Source organism: Chiloscyllium plagiosum, chromosome 17 (assembly GCF_004010195.1).
Source record: "Chiloscyllium plagiosum isolate BGI_BamShark_2017 chromosome 17, ASM401019v2, whole genome shotgun sequence".
Taxonomy (NCBI): Eukaryota; Metazoa; Chordata; class Chondrichthyes; order Orectolobiformes; family Hemiscylliidae; genus Chiloscyllium; species Chiloscyllium plagiosum.
In genome coordinates, this window is record NC_057726.1 from 20,757,045 (window position 1) to 20,776,510 (window position 19,466).

The 19,466-nt window shown below is 39.0% G+C and overlaps 1 protein-coding gene across 1 annotated transcript; it reads left to right on the top strand.

Moving 5' to 3' along the window:
* The first annotated feature begins 224 nt into the window (after positions 1–224).
* mlycd (malonyl-CoA decarboxylase) lies at positions 225–17,760 on the top strand. Its single transcript, XM_043707510.1, has 5 exons — positions 225–302; positions 3,628–3,788; positions 5,797–5,953; positions 9,504–9,656; positions 17,099–17,760. Exons 1-5 carry the CDS (start codon positions 225–227, stop codon positions 17,630–17,632), a joined length of 1,083 nt encoding a protein of 360 aa, XP_043563445.1. The 3' UTR covers positions 17,633–17,760.
* The last annotated feature ends 1,706 nt before the right edge of the window (positions 17,761–19,466 follow it).

Genomic DNA, 19,466 nt, shown 5'->3' on the forward strand with positions numbered 1-19,466 from the left:
GGGCGGTGGTGCATGAAGTGGAGGAGATGCGCTGCAGGTCATCGTCAACCACGAGGGAAGGGAAGATGTGATCGTGGAGGAAGGAGGCCATCTGGGACTTTCTGAGATGGAATTGGTCATCCAGGGAACAGATGCAATGGAGGTGGAGGAATTGGGAATAAGGGATGGCAGTTTTAGAGGAGATGTGGTCTAGGTAGCTGTGAGAGTCAGTGGGCTTGTAGTATATGTCTGTGGTTAGTCGGTTACCAGAAACTGTGACGGAGAGGTCCAAGAAGGGAAAGGAGGTTGCCGAGATGGTCCAGGTGAATTTGAGGTCGGGCTGGGAGGTGTTGATAAACTGTTCAACCTCCTCGTAGGAGCACGAGGCGGCACCGATGTAGTGGAGGAACAGGCCAGTGTAACTGCAGAAGATGGACTATTCCACATAGCCGCCAAAGAGGCAGGCATAGCTGGGTACCGTGCGGGGGCCCATGGCTATCCCTTTGGTTTGGAGGAAGTGGGAGGATTGGAAGGAGAAGCTGTTGAGGGTGAGGACCAGTTCAGCCAGGCGGATGCGGGTGTTGGTGGAAAGGTACTGGTCGTTAGAGGAAGAAACTGAGGGCTTGGAGACCTTTGTCGTGGCGGATTGATGTGTACAGGGACTAGATGTCCGTGGTGAAGATGAGATGTTGGGGGCCGGGAAAACGAAAATCTTGGAGGAGGTGAAGGGGTGGTGTCATGAATGTAGGTAGGGAGATCCTTGACTAAAGGGGACAGGACGGTGTCAAGGTAGGAAGAGATGATTTCGGTGGGACAGATGCAGGCTGAGACAATGGGTCAACTGGGGCAGTCAGATTTGTGAATCTGAGGAATGAGGTAGAATTGAGCAGTGCAGGGTTTACGGACAATGAGGTTGGAGGCTGTGGGTGGGAGATCCCCAGAGGTGATGAGGTTGTGGATGGTCTGGGAGATGATGGTTTGGTGATGGGGTTGTGATCAAGGCGGCACATTTCAATGGGAAACAGCAGTGGCAAAAGATGTTGAATCAGAGCTGTGAGACTGAATAGGTCAATAAACTCTGCAAAAAGAAACCAAACCACATAGCGTTTTTAATCTCACCAGATCATTATAGATATTTGTCAGAGAAACTGTATATTGTTGGAAGTAACTCGTTCAGATTATAATTAATCATTGTATTATCAGACTTTTTTAAAAAACATTGGTATATAGAACAAAGAACAACACAGCCCAGTACTGGTCCTTTGGCCCTCAATGTTGTGCCGGCCTTTTTCCAACTCTTTAAGATCAGACTAACCTACATACCCTTCATTGTACTATCTTCTCTGAGCCTATCCAAGAGTTGCTTAAATGTCCCTAATGTATCTGACTCTACTAGCAGTGCTGGCAGTGCATTCCACGCACCCAACACTCTGAGTAAAGAACTTACCTCTGACATCTTCTCTAAACCTTCCTCCAATTACCTGAAAATTATGCCCCCTCATAGTCATGATAGACATTTCCACCGTAGTAAAAGGTGTTTTTCTATTCACTCTATCTATTCCTCTCAACATCTTGTACACCTCCTATCAAGACACCTCTCAGCCTTCATCACTCCATTGAGAAAAGCCCTGGTCCCTAAACCTTTCTTCATAAGACATGCCCTCCAGTTCATGTAGAAACATTTCTCACATCCACTTCTGCTGAAATTATAACTAACACAGTCTAAGAACAAAGGATTTGTATTTGAAAACAAAACTCTGGATGCTGGAAATCCGAAATGAAAACAGAAATTGCTGGAAAATCTCTGCAAGTCTTCAAAACTGAAGAAGGTTCACTGGACCTGAAACATGAACTCTGCTTTTTCTCCACGGATGCTGCCAGACCTGCTGGGTTTTTCCAGAAATTTCTTTCTTTGTTTGTGAGAGATTTTTATTGTTTCTTTTCAGCTAGTACTGATAAATTTCACAACTATACCTCTTATAAGTTTTGAAATAAATGAAATATTTTTCTTCAATCTCCTTAAAGGAGCTTTTAAAGATTGTTTTGTGCACTAAACACGTGACAATAGTATAGGTAAAAACAATGACTGCAGATGCTGGAAACCAGATTCTGGATTAGTGGTGCTGGAAGAGCACAGCAGTTCAGGCAGCATCCAAGGAGCTTCGAAATCGACGTTTCGAGCAAAAGCTCTTCATCAGGGCTTTTGCCCGAAACGTCGATTTCGAAGCTCCTTGGATGCTGCCTGAACTGCTGTGCTCTTCCAGCACCACTAATCCATGACAATAGTGTGGTCAACATATAGCTCTGATTTTGAGCAGATGAGAAAGCTTTGGCATTATCTTAGTTTCTACTATGCAATTATCAAAATTACACATACTGTAATCCTGAAATTACATTCAGTAGGTAATATAATTATAGACTATTTTACTGATGTTTTGCATATCGGCAGCAACACCAGATGCATAGCCAGAGATTGTGTGCCAGGGGGTGCGTTGTCGCTGCACAGGGAGTGGAGGTGGATATTCACATTTCTACTTTGAACTTAGTGTCCAATTCATAACCTAAAACAGATTATCTAGATTCATAAAATTTGATTCAACTCTGCTTGGAGCATTCCCTTTGCTAATAATCCTTTCTCGAAAATTGTTACATAATGCAACTCTTTAAGGGATCATTCATAGGTCAGAAGACATTGCTAACATAATGTGCACAGGGTTATCATGAAAAAATTAAGAATGTGCTACCATCTGATTTTCAGAATTTATTCATTAGTATTTATATGGCCAGTATTTACTATTCAATCTGACAAGAAACAGATTTTATATAGTCATTATCACATTGCTGTTTTGGAGCATTTACTGAGTGCAAATTAGGTGTCCTATTTGTATGACAACAGAGTCTGCACTTCAAAGAGTATTTTGTTGACTTTAAGGTGCATTGAGCTGTCTAGCAGTCATGAAAAACACAAAATAAATGTAAGTATTTGTGTTTATCAGCAATGCCTTTGAATATTATATATGGAACTGCAAATCATTGAATAGTTTTAATTAAATATATTGATTTTCCGGTTGGGTCATCTTTAAAATTCCTAGTTATGTACATGAAGATATATAAAGCAAAAAAGATGAAATGCTGTTCTTTAATCTGCTTGTAATTCTCTCATATGGATCCATGTTTGTGATTTATTCACATTGATCTCCTAGTTGGTAGAGTTTTCCAAGATTCTATCATACAGGTGTTTTCCGACCAGCTTCACTGGACATTGCCATTACCTGAAATAAGTTGCACTATTGTCTGTACGTTTATGAATAAAATCTATCTTGAATACAGATCTCATGGAACCAGACGCATTTGTCTAAATTTGCCTATTCAGCTATGACTAAAATATTGGTTTAGAAAGAAGCAGTGCAATCTGTTCATATTCAAATAAAAATGCAATTTTTTATATCTGAGTGTTCCATTAGTTGCAGTTCTATATAGTATTGTAATGGCATCTTATGGGGACCATTAGTCAAACTGTACGGTCGATTAATACTACATTTGAATGCTGTTTATTGTAGGAATAATGAGAATGGAGATGACAGGGCACCTAAAGGCAGTCTGCATGGTTTTGCTGAATTGTTTAATCAGAAATAAATATTGCTCTAAGCTTCTGAAGTGGTCACTTTTATTTACAGACATTGTGTTGAATCTCAGGAAATGAATGGAATATTGAAGACCCTGCTGTCAGATTGGTTTTCGATAGGATTCTTAAACCTTGAGCGTATCACCTGGCAGTCCTCTTGTGATCTGCTGCAGAAAATTAGCGAGTAAGTGTTTCTTAATACCTTTTTGCAGTAGTTATTACAGCAATTCAACTTTGCCAGCAGACTTAGAAGTTAATTTGTGATCAGTCTCACCAAAATCAAATTCAATTAACGATATTATTTCACTTAATGCTCATTGTCAGCTAATTTCTGGCCAAACTCATCATCAAATGATACATAGTAGTGGAGGCCATTCATCCCATTGTACCTGTGCTGACTGCTTAAAACAGCGAAGCAATGAGTCCCATTTTCTTGGTGTTTCAACGCTTCAAATTAAATATATTTGGAGGTGAGCCAGATTTAATTACAGCCACATACCTCTGACTTTCTGTACTTTTTAATTTTGACACAGCAAAATACTTACGAAAAATAATTACTTGCAGGTCAGCTACAGCTAACATGCAGTGTACATGCTATGCTGACCTGTCAGAAAATGTACTAAGACGATATGTCTCCCATCAGCAAATAGAGTACGAGAGCTTTCATAAAGCCAAAGTACAAAGGGATCTGGGAGTGCTAGTCGAGGATTCTCTAAAGGTAAACATGCAGGTTGAGTCCGTGATTAAGAAAGCGAATGCAATGTTGTCATTTATCTCAAGAGGGTTGGAATATAAAAGCACCGTTATGCTACTGAGACTTTATAAAGCTCTGGTTAGGCCCCATTTGGAGTACTGTGTCCAGTTTTGGTCCCCACACCTCAGGAAGGACATACTGGCACTGGAGCGTGTCCAGCGGAGATTCACAATGATGATCCCTGGAATGGTAGGTCTAACATACGAGGAACGGCTGAGGATCCTGGGATTGTATTCATTGGAGTTTAGAAGATTAAGGGGAGATCTAATCGAAACTTACAAGATAATACATGGCTTGGAAAGGGTGGACACTCAGAAATTGTTTCCATTAGGCGAGGAGACTAGGACCCGTGAACACAGCCTGGGGGGTAAATTCACAACAGAAATGCGGAGACATTTCTTCAGCCAGAGAGTGGTGGGCCTGTGGAATTCATTGCCGCGGAGTGCAGTGGAGGCCGGGACACTAAATGTCTTTGAGGCAGAGATTTGATAAATTCTTGATGTCACAAGGAATTAAGGGCTGCAGGGAGAATGCGGGTAAGTGGAGTTGAAATGCCCATCAGCCATGATTGAATGGCGGAGTGGACTCGATGGGCCGAATGGCCTTCCTTCCACTCCTATGTCTTATGGTCTTATGTGATTTATAATTAGGTCCTAGAGTTGTTTTTTTAAAAATGATTGATCTGTTGTGATTAGGGCGAATTTCTAACTTGTTCCATTGCTCAATCAATCAGAGTTCCAATCTCTGTAGTTGTTTTTAATGAATTCTTAATAAAGTATCAGTGCTCAAAATCTAAGTGAGCAGTATTTGTTTTATTTCCTTCTGAACAACATTTTTGTTTCTTGAGATCTAGTTAATTGTTGCCCTTTTGAACTTCATGGGCACAATTGTTTTTATGTTATAGAGTCAGAGTCATGCAGCTCAGTAACAGACCCTTGGGTCCAACTTGTCTGTGCCATTCCAATCTAACCCCATCCTTCTTGCCGTTAAACCCTTCCTATTCATATACCCATCCAGATGCCTTTTAAATGTTGTCATTGTACCCACCTTCAACACTTCACCTGGCAGCTTATTCCATACATGTACCACCCTCTGCATGAAAAGGTACCCCTCAGTTCCTTGGTAAATCTTTCTCCTTTCACCCTAAATCTTTGGCCTCTAGTTTGGACTCCCCCACCTGATGCAAAAGACCTTGGCTGTTCATTCTATCCATGCCCTTCATGACCTTATAAACCTCTATAAACCCCTGGGCGTCTGAAACTCCAGGGAAAAAGTCCCAGCCTATTAAGCCTCTCCCTATAACTTAACCCTCTAGTCCCAGGAACATCCTTGTAAATCTTTTCTGCACCCTTTCTAATTTCACATCCTTTCTATAGAAAGGTTTATTTCAGTTTCAGTCCTCCAGCGAATATAGTTTAAACACATTTATTTCTCTCAGGTATGAAGCCGTGCATCCTGTCAGAAACTGGGCAGATATTAAACGTCGAGTTGGACCTTATAGAAGGTGCTATGTTTTTACTCACAATGCTATGCCAAGGGAACCTCTGATAGTTCTACATGTGGCACTGACAGATAACATCTCTAATAATATACAGGTAAGCTCACTATATTGCATTTTCTTCCAATGTACATCAATTAAAATCTAATATTTACTAAGTTTATGTAAATATTCTAGTTAAATGTTCAGAAAGCATTGATGAGTAATTTGCCATGGAAAAGTGTTGCTTGAGTTTGGTTGTAATTCAATGATAACACTCTTGTATCTGATTCAGAGGTTTGTGAATTCATATCCCACTTCAGGGCCAAGAGCAAAAATTGGAACTGACTAGCACTGAGAGATTGTTGCACTGTTGGAAGTGCCACCTTTCCAATGACACTTTCAATGATCCCATGACACTTCAGCAAAAGAGCTGGGGAATTCTGTGAGGAAAAGGTGTCTTGAGTATGAGAGGCAGGAAAATTACATTAAGCTGAGCGAGAGAGTAATTTGTTTTGGGATAGAAGGTTAGCTTTGAACTAACGAACCTCTTATATAACATTTACAAAACATAAACATTTGAATTGGTAACAACCGTCCAGCTCACCACGTGAGAGAGATAACATACTTTCTTTGTTTCATTTAGCAAAATGAAAACGATGATTTGAAAACTGTGCTCAGTTCACCTCTACTGTGAGAATAATTTTAGCATTTGCATTATGATGAGAGAGAGAGCAATCAAATATGTAGAAACACCGTCTGAGAACACGCATTAATCTTTTTGTAGAGTTCATTTAGAAAGTGGCAAAAAATTGCTATTGTAAATCAGATTTCCATCAACTAGGCTCAAGGATGCATTTATCTCTTCATTGATGACAGGCACTAGAGAGCAGAGTTTCATGCTTCTTTCCACTTTGTAATGGAGGGCGGGCTGGCATTACAAATGAGGAGGACCTTTTTCTAGATTCGCATCCCTAATTTCCATTGCTGGTAATTGTTCATGGCATGGGTAAGAGTACAAATTGTGAATCTACACACAATACTCCTGCCTTGCCAGTTTTATTGCAAGGGTGGGAATTTCACACATGCTGAAATTCGCACACCCAGTTGACCTGGCTTGTGATGGTGAACATAGTTCATGATACTTCAGAGGAATCATGAACCATCAGGGATTTCTAATCTTAATCTAGAAGTTCAAAACATGCTGCCACGTTCAGATGTCTTGATGTAACATATGTTAAAGATGGTTTGTAACTTAGTGATGCTTTACAAAATATTGATAAGGCTTTGTTATGAAAAAGTAAATGATAATTAAATTGACCAGTGTTGAGAGTGAAGTTTCAGATACATAGACTACATTATCCAATGAATTGAATTTCCATTTTGTCTTGAACAGCACTCATATCGTGAAATAAATAAAGTGCTGTGATTCCGATTTGTCTGTGTGAATAGTCCCTGTGATTTAATTTTTTTTAAGCACTATTCACAAATTTATTTCCCTCCTTCAAGAACAACGCAAATGACAGGCATCAAAGATTTAAATGTCTTTAGCTCTGGAGATTTTGTTATGTAAATGTTTGATGCAATTCCATTATGAATGCTTAGCTGAACTCCAAGACCACTCTATGAAATCAGCTCAACAGCGGTTTTTGACACAGCCACTCAACAGAATTTCATTATATATCCTTGGTCGACTTCCAAACTCCACTGGATTCATTTTAGCAGGTTTTGATGACTCAGTTATTTAAGCAACTGTAAATTTATTTATTAGTACTGTTTTATGACCAGTTAAAATGATAATTATTTTTAGGAGGAATGTATAATACACTTTTAAGTGACAGCTTTATGATCACTTAAGGATTGCAGTAAAATCATGATTGACCTGGCAAGGTGTTGTTTTCTTTTCCCTTCAGAGAAGAGCACCTAATGGAAAAATGTTTGCTTTAGCTTCCATAACACAACAAGTAGACATGAGTAATGTACTTCTGAGAAATATCTTCTGGAATACAAGTTGAACATTGCTATACAGCTGAAATACCAGGAGAGTTTTGCAACTTAAAAGTACTGAGTAATCCTGGTGGAGCTCAAACTGAGCATTAATGAGCAGTTTATTGCTAAGCAACTGCTGCTTGATAGCACTTCTGCTGACACCTTCCATTACTTTACTAATGATCAAGCGTGACTGATGGGACTGTAATTGACTGAGATAGATTTGTCCTTTTTTTTTACAGGACATATGTGGGTAATTTTCTGCATTGCTGAGTTGATGCCAGTATCTGTATCAGCCAGACGAGTGTCAAGTTCGGAAGCGTAGATCTTCAGTACTGTTGCTGGAAAGTTGTCAGAACCCATTGTCCTTGCAGTACCTAGTGCCTTCAGCTCTTGACATCACATGGCATTTCTGAAAACTGACATTTGTGATACTGCAGGCCTCCAGTGCAGTTCAAGTTAAATTAACAAATTGATACTTTTGGCTGAAGATTGTTGCAAATGTTTCAGCCTTATCAGTTTTACTAACATGTTGGGCTCCACTGTTATTGAGGATGGGAGATGTTTGTGGAACCACTCCCTTCAATGCTTTGTTTAATTCCATCATCACGCTCATCTGGATATGGTGGGACACAGAGCTTGAATGTGATCTGTTGGTTGGGGAATCAATTTAGTTTTATCTGTCACTTGCTACTTGTAATGTTCTGCTCCTGGTATGCTATCTGCATTCTTCAATTTTCATGGTTGCTTCTCTGGCTTGATTGTAATAGTACAAGGGGTGATATACTGGGATATGCAGTTGCAGATTGTGCTTGATTAGTCCGCTACTGATTATGGCACACAGTCTCTCGTGGCTGCCCAGGCTTGAATTGCAAAACCCATTTGATATCTATTCTATTTAGCACAGTGGTATTGTTACGTATCACCATGGAGGGATTGTCATTGCACAGAGTGGACTTTGTCTCCACAAGACCTATGTAGTGGTCAGTTCTGCCAATAACTGTCACGGACAAATCCATCTGAAATAGTTGGTGGAGGGAGTATGTTTTGGTCTTTTGCAGGTGCCTTGACCACCTGCCACAGACCCAGTTGAGCACCTTTGTTCTTTAGGAGTCAACCTTCTTGATCAGTAGTGGTGCTGCTGAGCCACACTCAGTGGCCAATGTTAATGCTCCCCATTCACAATGGAATAAACATCTGTTGTTAACAGCCTCATGACTATTTCTCAAACTAACCACCATGTTAACTAGTTAAATTTAGAAAGAAAATTACCATGCCATGTTTCATTCTAGGATCTGACTTATACAGTAGTATCATCAGCTGGTATCAAAGCTTATATAATTGGATTTTTGTACTATTTCTTCCAATCTCCTGCAATTTAGAGAATATTAACTGAGAGAAGAGAGAAACATTTTTTTGTAAAACAGTTGATTATGATTCTAATTAGTGTGTATTCTACTTACATTCTAAGTAATGAAGAAATAAAATTCTGCTTTAAAAAAGTGTTTCAATGCATTTGTATTCAGTCATAGGCGTCATGAAGGAGTGTATTAAAACTGCTTTGTTAGCCAATAAATTGTTGTTTAAGATTGAATACATATTTCTAAACCTGATTATAAAATGAACTGCAAATTAAATGTAGGTTTTAAAAAAAAAAATTAACTGGATGTTTCGCATAGGCTATTGTCCGAAAAGATCCTTCCCTGGAGACGACTGAGGATGTGAACAAGGTCACCACAGCTATTTTTTACTCCATCAGCTCTTCACAGAGAGGACTGCAGGGGGTAGAGCTTGGAACCTACCTCATCAAACGAGTTGTGAAAGAGCTTCAGGTATGTCTTAGTAACAGCAAGTATAAATACCATAAGGACTTGTATCGAAAATGGCTGGAATTAGCAACATCCTACTACCTGAGACCAGTGACAATGAATGAATACAGTTGTACCAGGAGCCATTACACTACGATACTTTGAAAAGTTAATATCTGGAGCTAAGAGAATGTCAAAACTTAACTATTGCTAAAAATTATTCATGTCATAGGAAATGTTTTAAAAAAGAACTTAAATGCTTTTTTCAAGTATTAACTTGTACTGGCACCATCTGTCCACATTTTTAAATGTTTGATCATTATTCTCTTTTTTGTTTTTAAAATCTAAACCAGAAGTTTTTACCAAATTGTTTCTGTTCATCATTTCTCCATGGTGCTGTTCACAGGACATGTATGTGCAGTTTGTCACATTAGTTGTGGGGAAAGGGACTAGTCTTCAATAAAACAAAGAACTGCAGATGCTGCACTTCTGAAACAAGCAGGAACAGAAATTGCCAGAGAAACTGAGCAGGTCTGGCACAATGTGTGGAGGGAAAACAGAGTTAGCGTGTTGAGTCCAGTGCCACTTGTTTTGATTCAAACATAGTCTTTTTCAGTTATTTCCATGAAAATCTTTAATGTAGTCACCCAACTGGTGGAGTTGGGTGACTACATTAAGTGGGCGGCACTGTGCACGGTGGCACAGTGGTTAGCACTGCTGCCTCACAGCGCCTGAGACCTGGGTTCAATTCCCGCCTCAGGCGACTGACTGTGTGGAGTTTGCACGTTCTCCCCGTGTCTGCGTGGGTTTCCTCCGGGTGCTCCGGTTTCCTCCCACAGTCCAAAGATGTGCAGGGTCAGGTGAATTGGCCATGCTAAATTGCCCGTAGTGTTAGGTAAGGGGTAAATGTAGGGGTATGGGTGGGTTTTGCTTCGGCGGGTCGGTGTGGACTTGTTGGGCCGAAGGGCCTGTTTCCACACTGTAATGTAATCTAATCTAAAACTGTTTGTCACTGATTCCAGTCTCAGCTGTTATTATTTTGTGTTCACTTAGTTTTACTGAAGCAATCCACTAATTTTGTTTGTATCATAATGAGGAAAGTGTGAAAACAATTTTTCTTGTATTAGCAGCCAGCAATAAGCTATCATCAATTTGACACCACAAAGGTTTAAGTTCACAGTTAAGCTGCCAAGTTTTACAAAAGCAGTTTGTCTTTCACTGTTGTGACATTTCAAATTTCTCGAACCAGTCACTTTTCCCAGCTCCCTAAACAATTCAGTCAGTTGGCACTTTAATGCTGTGATTTAATTCCAACTCATATTAAATGACCTCCCAATAAGGTGGTAGTCAACAGCATTTTTTTAAACTTGGAGGAAAAAAAATTGACGTATTAGCTTACTTTGTTTGAAAAAGTCAAATTGAATTAACACAAGTTGTCTAGGATAAGAGACAAGAGGTTTCCTGAAGCTTGGATTATTCCTTTAATTGCTTTTGGTGGGCCAGAGTTACAATACTCTTCTAAAGTCGATTTGATTAAAATAAATTGGGGTATTGAGGCAATATGTGATGACAGTAAAATGTTTCTATTTATTCAAGGTGAAGGTTCATTCAGTAGACTTGAATTTTAGATATGTGTTGAAAGAACAGTCTTTGTATTTGAGTTTTGCAAGCTAATCAGCTTTGAATTTAAATTCTGACATTCTGGACCTGCTGATAGACATTCAAATTATAATGTTGTCAGTTAACTTTCATGCATCACCAACCTCACTGCTAATTTCCACCACCTTAAACTGGACGATTGACATCTCAGTTACATTAAGAATTTTGCTGCTGTTACTGCACTATTTCCTCAGCCTCAGTTTTTAGGTTGTATTCTTGTTTAACTAACTAATAAATTTTGTAAATCTAGTGTATGTTGTGAACATTGCTCGCTTTTCTGAATTGAACATCTGGCAGTCTCTTCTGTTGTATTTTTAAGTTCTGTTTGCTGTGTTCTAGTGGTTGAAACTCTTTGCAGTTTTCACTCCGTTTTATGCAACTCAGTCCTTTTTTTCTTGACATGATTACTGATTCTTCCTTAAATGGCCGAGGTCCCACTTTTGAACTTCCCTCTTAAATGTTTCCATTTTCCGGTCCAATAAATCCTCCATTTAAAACACCTATTTGACAAACTATTTGACCTGCCTTAGAATTTGTTTTTTTTGGCTCACTGTTAATTTTAAGAACTTTGGGCATAACCTTTCTCTTTAAGGGTCTAGAAACTGACAAGTTATTTTTGTAAACTATATCTGTTCTGACAATATTGCTTGCAAGTAAAGTTGCAAAACACTGACAAAGTTAATGCTTTAGGTATAGTTGACATGTGCGTTGAGTAGAACATAAACTGGAAAAGTCCAAGTCTGAAATTCGTGAAGACTTACTGTAAATGATTGCTTTGTTGAAGATGAAATTGTCCCTCCTTTGTTCTGTGCAGTGTGTTTTTGCTCATTCTTCCATCCAGACTATTTATTTGCATATCATAATTTTGAATTTGAGTGCAGAAATAACAAATGAGCAATCATCGAGATTATCGCAGACTGTTCACCTTTCTATTTGTGCTTATTCAGTACGTACAACTCAATACTCAAAAACAGAAATTGTTGGAAAAACTCATGTCTGACCGCATCTGTGGAGAGAAAGCAGAATTAATATTTCAGATTCAATGATCCTCCTTCAAAACTGATTATAATGAGGATATGCTTGGTGTATATTGCTAAAGAAGGGGTGGGGAGAGGCGGAAGATGCAAATGATAAGTGGAGATGGAGCCCAGAGAGAGAACCAGTTGGGCAGACAAAGGAATGGGTAAAGGTTAGCCCAGGAGAATGAATAGCTGCTAATGGGCACTATTAGTGGTTGACAATAGGCAGTTTGTGGTAGCAGCCCATGTAATGACAACGTTTGGGGTTTGGGTAAGGACATGGGAGGTGGTGATCAAAATCATTGAACCTGACATTGAGTCCAAAAGGCTATGGAGTTCCCAAGTGGAAAATGAGGTGTTATTCCAGCTTGCACTGAGTTTCTCTGGAGCACTGCAGCATGCCTGAGACAGAGATGTTGACCAGGAAACCTGGTGATGTGTTGAAATGGCAGGCGACTGGAAGCTCAGTAATTTTTGATGACAATGTATAGGTGTTTTACAAAACGATCTCAGTCTGCGCTCCATCGACCAGACAACATTGTGAGCAGCAAATAGATGGGGCTAAATTGAGTGAAGTGCAAATAAATCACTGCTTCACTTGGAAGGTGTGTCTGGGACCTTTGATAGTGAGGAGCGAGAAAGTAGAAAGGCAGGTGTTACACCTTTTACAATTGCATGGGACGGTGCTTTGAGGGTGTGCGTAGAGGTTGGGAGAGGAGGAGGAATGGATCAGTGTGTCCTGGAGGGAGCAGTTCCCGTGGAAGTCTGACAAGTGAAGGGTGGAGAATATATGTTTTATGGTGGCTGAATTGTGTCCCTGGTCAGCATCTCAGTCGTGGGCTTGCTACATTGCTCCAGTGAAGCTCAGTGCAACCTGGAAGAACAACACTTCATTTTCCCCTTGGGAATCCTGCAACCTTCTGGTTTGCAGCACTCTTGAGTGCAGGTACATGTTCCTTTACCTGCAGCACAGGGGTGTCTGAAGGATGGTCCTCCTAGTGCGATCATCATAGCAGTCTAACAATTGAACCCAGATTGCAGCATACAAGAATATTCAGTCCCAACAATACCCTTCTATAGAGTTGAAACAGCTTTTTTTTTTTAACCTAGTCCTTTTCAAAGGGAAAAACACAATGTATCTGCAGGTTTGGGTGTAATCTGCAGGGGTGGCTTGCTATTGAACAGAGCAGTTGTCTACTGTTTGATTTCTTTGTACTCACAAGCAATGATTAGTTACTCTGTTTAAAATTCATTACCATCTTTAGTTATCACATCCCATTAGTCACTCTCCAATTTTTTTTGGCAGCAAGTCACAATATTTACACCTGCAGTTATTTTGTCTTTTAAAAAGAATCACATTTTGAGATAGGGCATTTTTAAAAATTCAGTCATGATATGCATGAGGCTGGCTAGGTAAGCATTTATTGACCAATTTTAAGTATTGCCATCACTGAATCCACCCCTTTCAACATCCTTGGAGTTACCTTTGACCAGAAGCTAAACCGGACTAGTTATATAAACAGTGGCTGAAAGGGCCAGGAATCTTGCAGTGAGTAACACACCTCTTGAACCCCCAAAGCCTCTCGAGCTGTTGTAAAGAACAAATCAGGCATGCAATGAAATACTCCCTGGTTGGCTGAATATCTGCAGCTCCAGTATCAATGAGAAGCTTTGTTTCATCTACGACATGATTACATTTAAAGTAGGAAATTAATTGATAGAATTTTGTCCATCATTTATAAATTGTTATTCTGTAATAAAGGATGGTATTTATAGAGGTCCTATCTATTAGCTACAGAACCAGCAAGAGCAAGGGGCACTTAGCAGCACTTCTGTGCGCTTTGCTCAGGATCAGAGGCTGGCAGCTTTTTGCAACTGTGAAGTAATGACTGCTGGTATGACACTCACCAGAATCCTAGGATTAGTGAGTCTCGGGCTGACGTTGAAGATGGTAGGAGAGAAGGGTATGGAGCTGAAAATGTGTTGCTGGAAAAGCGCAGCAGGTCAGGCAGCATCCAAGGAGCAGGAGAATCGACGTTTCGGGCATGAGCCCTTCTTCAGGAACCTTTCCTGCGCTTTTCCAGCAACACATTTTCAGCTCTGATCTCCAGCATTTGCAGTCCTCGCTTTCTCCGAGAAGAGTGTGGAGGCAGGGTGGATGTCATTCATGAGAATTGGCAAAAGGGGAAAATTGATAGCAAAAGAGAGGAAATGGTCTTCAAATCAGGCCCCTTCCCACCACCTCCCAACAAATTAAAATCCCCACCGTCAAACCCACAATCTGCCCAGGATATGTAAAAGTGCTATGACTTGCAGTACATTCAAATTTGCATCTCTTCGGGTTGATACTGTATCTCAGTGCAGCTTTACCACATAACTAATGTTTTTTTAATAAGATTATATAATCAATGTGTTGATTGATTTTTTGTGATGTAATTAATGTAAATCTTATTCCCAATATTTCTCCCATCAATCTGCAGCACCTATCCGTGGTAAGGAGATTTTGCTGAATTTCCTTGTTGACCTTTAATGTAACAGGACATTAATATTACAAACACGTCTCCCATTTCAACGCAGTCATTGCCCTTGCATAATCACAACTCTGGGGTTTATTTTACCTCAAAAGGCAGAGACACATTTTGCCATCCCCATTGCTGAAAAACCTTGAAGCAAATCTGTGTTTTACCTGTTCTTATTTAGTCAACTTTGCTTTAGGCTAGAAGATTAAAAGAAAATGGAACGCAACTTTTCTAAGAATGTAGATAAACTACTTAAATGTGGCTGTTCTAAAGGATCACCAGCTCATGAGTGTAAAATTATCAATAGTGTGCCAACATGCACCCATTATTTTCCACGGAGAATCAATTAGCTTAGTTGGTTGGATAGTGGTTTGCAATGCAGAGCAATCCCAACAGCACAGGTTGCATTTCTGTACTAGCTGAGGTTATCATGAAGGCCCCGCCTTCTCAATCTCGCCCTTTGCCTGAGACATAATGACCCTTGGGTTAAACCACCATCACTTGTCTTTTTCTAAGGAGAGAGCAATCTTATGTAATGTTTCATTCCTCATCTCAGGTGTCTGTTATGTGGAGATTGTTGGGAATGAAGTAATGTTGAAATGAAGAAAGAAGCTCCACACATGCAAAGCAAAAAAAAAATCATGATTTTTAACATTGGCAGAAACCTGTTGGAATGTCACTAGCTCACACTTTGATTGAGGCATACAGTAAAATTTACATTATGTGGCACACTGTTTGAAGAGCACACAGTAAAGTGAGAATTCTGGTTAATTGAAGCAATACTGACTTGCATAGTAACCAGGCACCATTCAGTCATTTGAATCCTAACACATTAATTGACCAGGGGAGCCATGCATGCTGTTTGAGATCAAAAGCAAGGCTGAGTGAGTACTGTAACAGCAAGTGAGCACAATAAAGAGTATTTGTTGATTTGGCTGTGCTGTTATTAATCCTAAGAATAGTCAGCTGAAGCTTGTTTTGCCATCATGCCCACCCTCAGTTGCTGGTTATTGTCCGTATAGTGTCCAATTAATGAAGTACACAGTTGTTCTTCAGTGGGGTGGTGGGTAGTTGGAGTTGCCTGTTGGTGATGCATCCTGGTCTGTGAAGTGCCAGATAATGCAAATGTTAATTTAATATACTGGAAGGCTAAAGGGATAGGTAGCATAAATCATCATGTGATTCAACTTGCTTCTGTTTCACAAGTCTTCAGTATTGTTTCTATTGTTGTTACATACATCCACAGTTCTTTATTGTCGTCAGAATAATACGATAATACTGTCCAGTCTGGCACTAGTTTGTTTGTTTATGATGGGAAAGTATTTGCAGGATCCCAGTAGGTGAGAAATGACAGACTGGCACTTGCTGCAGGAAGAGTAAGATAGTTGGTGAGTTTTCTGTTTCAAAAAAAAGTTGATAAATCCATAACCTATTTTAAATGTATGAAAAATATGGACATCTTAGAGTTCCAGTTAAGGAAGCATACGAGAAAAAAATATTGTGTAGAGTCCCATTATTTTCGAACACCTAACTAATTTTGTCCTCACTTGTAGTTCACACAGATGAGAAATAAGTAGGGAATAAATCTGTATACAGTACTCATAGTGCACTTAAGAGTGTTACAGTTGCATTTTATCCTGCTGCTAAAAAAAACACTTTAATGTTGTATTCAGGAATGAAGGGCTTTTGCCCGAAACGTCGATTTTCCTGCTCCTTGGATGCTGCCTGACCTGACCTTTTCCAGCACCACTCTAATCTAGACTCTGGTTTCCAGCATCTGCAGTCCTTGGTTTTACCCAATATAGATAAAAGACTTGTTCTTATGATGTCCCTTTGCAGTCATTATTCCATATTTGTTATTAATATTATAAAGCATGATTTCCAAACGTGTATCACTGACTACTTTGCTCAGTTAATGTCCACATCTTTTTAGTAAATTGCAACATTGGAAAAATCCACAAAATTCACTTCTCAGTTTACAAATGTTGGAACTTGAACAAGTTTTGAGCTAATTCTGAGAAGAAGCACATCCATTGAGAATATTGTCTGTTTCAGAATAATAATGTACCCAGTTTTACTATTTGAATGTTCTGCAGTTCAATATAAGAAATTAGATAGCAAGAACATTTTTCCATTAAGAAACATTTTGTTTCGAAACTTACATATAGCACCGTGGTCTAATTTCTTTTCACAATGTTGAATAGAATAGCAGAACAGACTTGGTGAAGCAAAGCAATAACATTCATTTTTTTTTGTCTGTGATCTACAGATTGAGTTTCCTCATATGAGCCAATTCTCCAGTCTGTCCCCTATTCCCGACTTCACGAAGTGGCTGCGTGGAACCCTCAGTTTCAAAATCAAGGAAGGGAAATTGAACCAGATCTTTACAGAACTTGAATACAAAGAAATCCAGGACATCATTGAAGGACCTATGTTAGAAAAACTTCAGCATTTACTTTCTAACAATGAATGGGTGAAGTCTGACAAATTAGTTCGAATTCTTGAGACACCATTTATGCGACTTTGTGCCTGGTACCTATATGGAGAAAAACATCGAGGGGGTGCCCTTGATCCAGTAGCTAACTTTCATCTTCAAAATGGTGCTGTGATATGGCGAATAAACTGGCTGGCTGACACAAGTCCTCGTGGTCTTTCATCATCCTTTGGAATTATGGCAAACTATCGATACTTCCTCGAAGATGCCAATCGAAATAGTGCCCAATATTTGAGAACAAGACAGATTGAGGCATCTAAGCAAATTCTGAGTCTTGTAGCTCAATGTCAGACAATCAGCAAACTTTAACTGGAGCTTCACAGGAAAATGAACTGTTTTGAAAATAATGAATTAATTTTAACTATCATTATTACTCGTTAGTGTTTAGATAAGAAATTGCAACAACAAAAAAATTAAACATGAAATTTGTTGTGGAACACCAATTTTATTTTGCCAGTTTTATTGATAATATATCATGTAAATCTATTTAATGATGAGCTACATGAATGCGGAAGTCTCCAAATGAAAACAAAATTTATGATTGTCGAACTGATGAATCGTCAGCCATTAGAAAGAAAGAATGAACTTTTTATGGTGACTTTCATGGCACAGAATGTCTTGCTGCCAGTGAAATAATATTGATTTGTAGTCCCTTCTGAATGCCATCCAGTGTTATTGTAACATCTGCCAACCTGAGAGAAAGAGATAATTATTTTCAATAGGGCATCAGTGTACTACAATTTTTTAAAAAAGCCATCAGAACCAACTTACTGTTAATTATATTGCTGCTCTTTATCTTATTTTTAGTTTAAACATGATCAATTTCACATAAACTCTCCTATGATGGTGACAGCAATCAGTATACCACTGCTGAGCAGTCTGCCTCATTGGTGGTTTGTCATTACTAATGTTTGCTTTAGCTAGATGATTTCTTGCCAACTCATGGATATCATTATGCCATTTTTTAGTCTAACACAAAGTACTATCTGCTGATGTTTGGACTTGCACCTTGCCTTATAACTGACTGAACGAAACAGTTTAACAAGTTATTTGCAAAAACATATCCGTCTTTTCTTTCTCCTTGTTCCTAAGGATTGGGCTGTGGGTTTCCTTTGGAATAGTCTCTACTTATGGCAAGGTACTGGAGTGACTTTCCAATTCCTTTTACTGAATGGTTGACTAGGAAATACACTCACTTATACTGCCTACCATCAGCTTTATTGGATGATAATTACAGGCTAATAATCAATCTGATTGACTACATTATGAGCTTATCTTAAATAGCTGGCAAGTCTTGAAGAGGAATTCAAATCTGGAATCTCTGGCTCACAGATCCGGGCACTATAACATGCTACATGATCTCCATATATTAATCTGTAGCTACTGTCATGTATTTTAAATCCATGAAAAAGTTCTTTTATTACTATATTAATCTACAACCTACCTATGGAAATTATTTAAATTGACTTTAGGTTTTTGTGAAAAATACTATTTTACATAGCCATTAGAGAATAAAATACGTTACCTCTCTTCTAAGAGAATTTAACGCCATGATGAATTTTCAAATTGAATTAAGTTTAAATATTTAGCCTGATTGTTGTTTGCTTAATTTGCAATGAACACTACAATTATTTTGCTTTCATTATTTATATATTGGGCTCCCAGTTATGTCAGTATGCTTCCCTGTTAGACAGTTGGGGTAGAGAGTTAAGTACTTGTGAAAGCTCTTCTATTTGTCCCCATGAACCTATGGAAATGAGCTACGAAAGTTTCAGGAAAATGGAATAAAGAGCAACTGAACAGACCCCATCAAAAGGGAAATTAAGTCAGGGAAAATTTGCTATTTTGTCTTATAATCATATGGTTCCAGACATCAGCCAGTGAAAGACACTTTACCAGAGTCATGTTTTGCACAAATAAAATGTCTGTTAAATCTGTTGCTTTATATCCACATCTATACTGTGGACACAAGAACTGCTCAGATGCTAGGAATCTTGCAGAAAGTAACCCGCCACTTAATGTATACCCTGCTAAGAACTACAAGACAACAGCTCCCAGCCATCATCTTCATGATAACGGGGGGGTGCAATAAAAAAGATGGCCTAACAAGAAGCATCCACATTCCAGGAATGAATAAAAATAT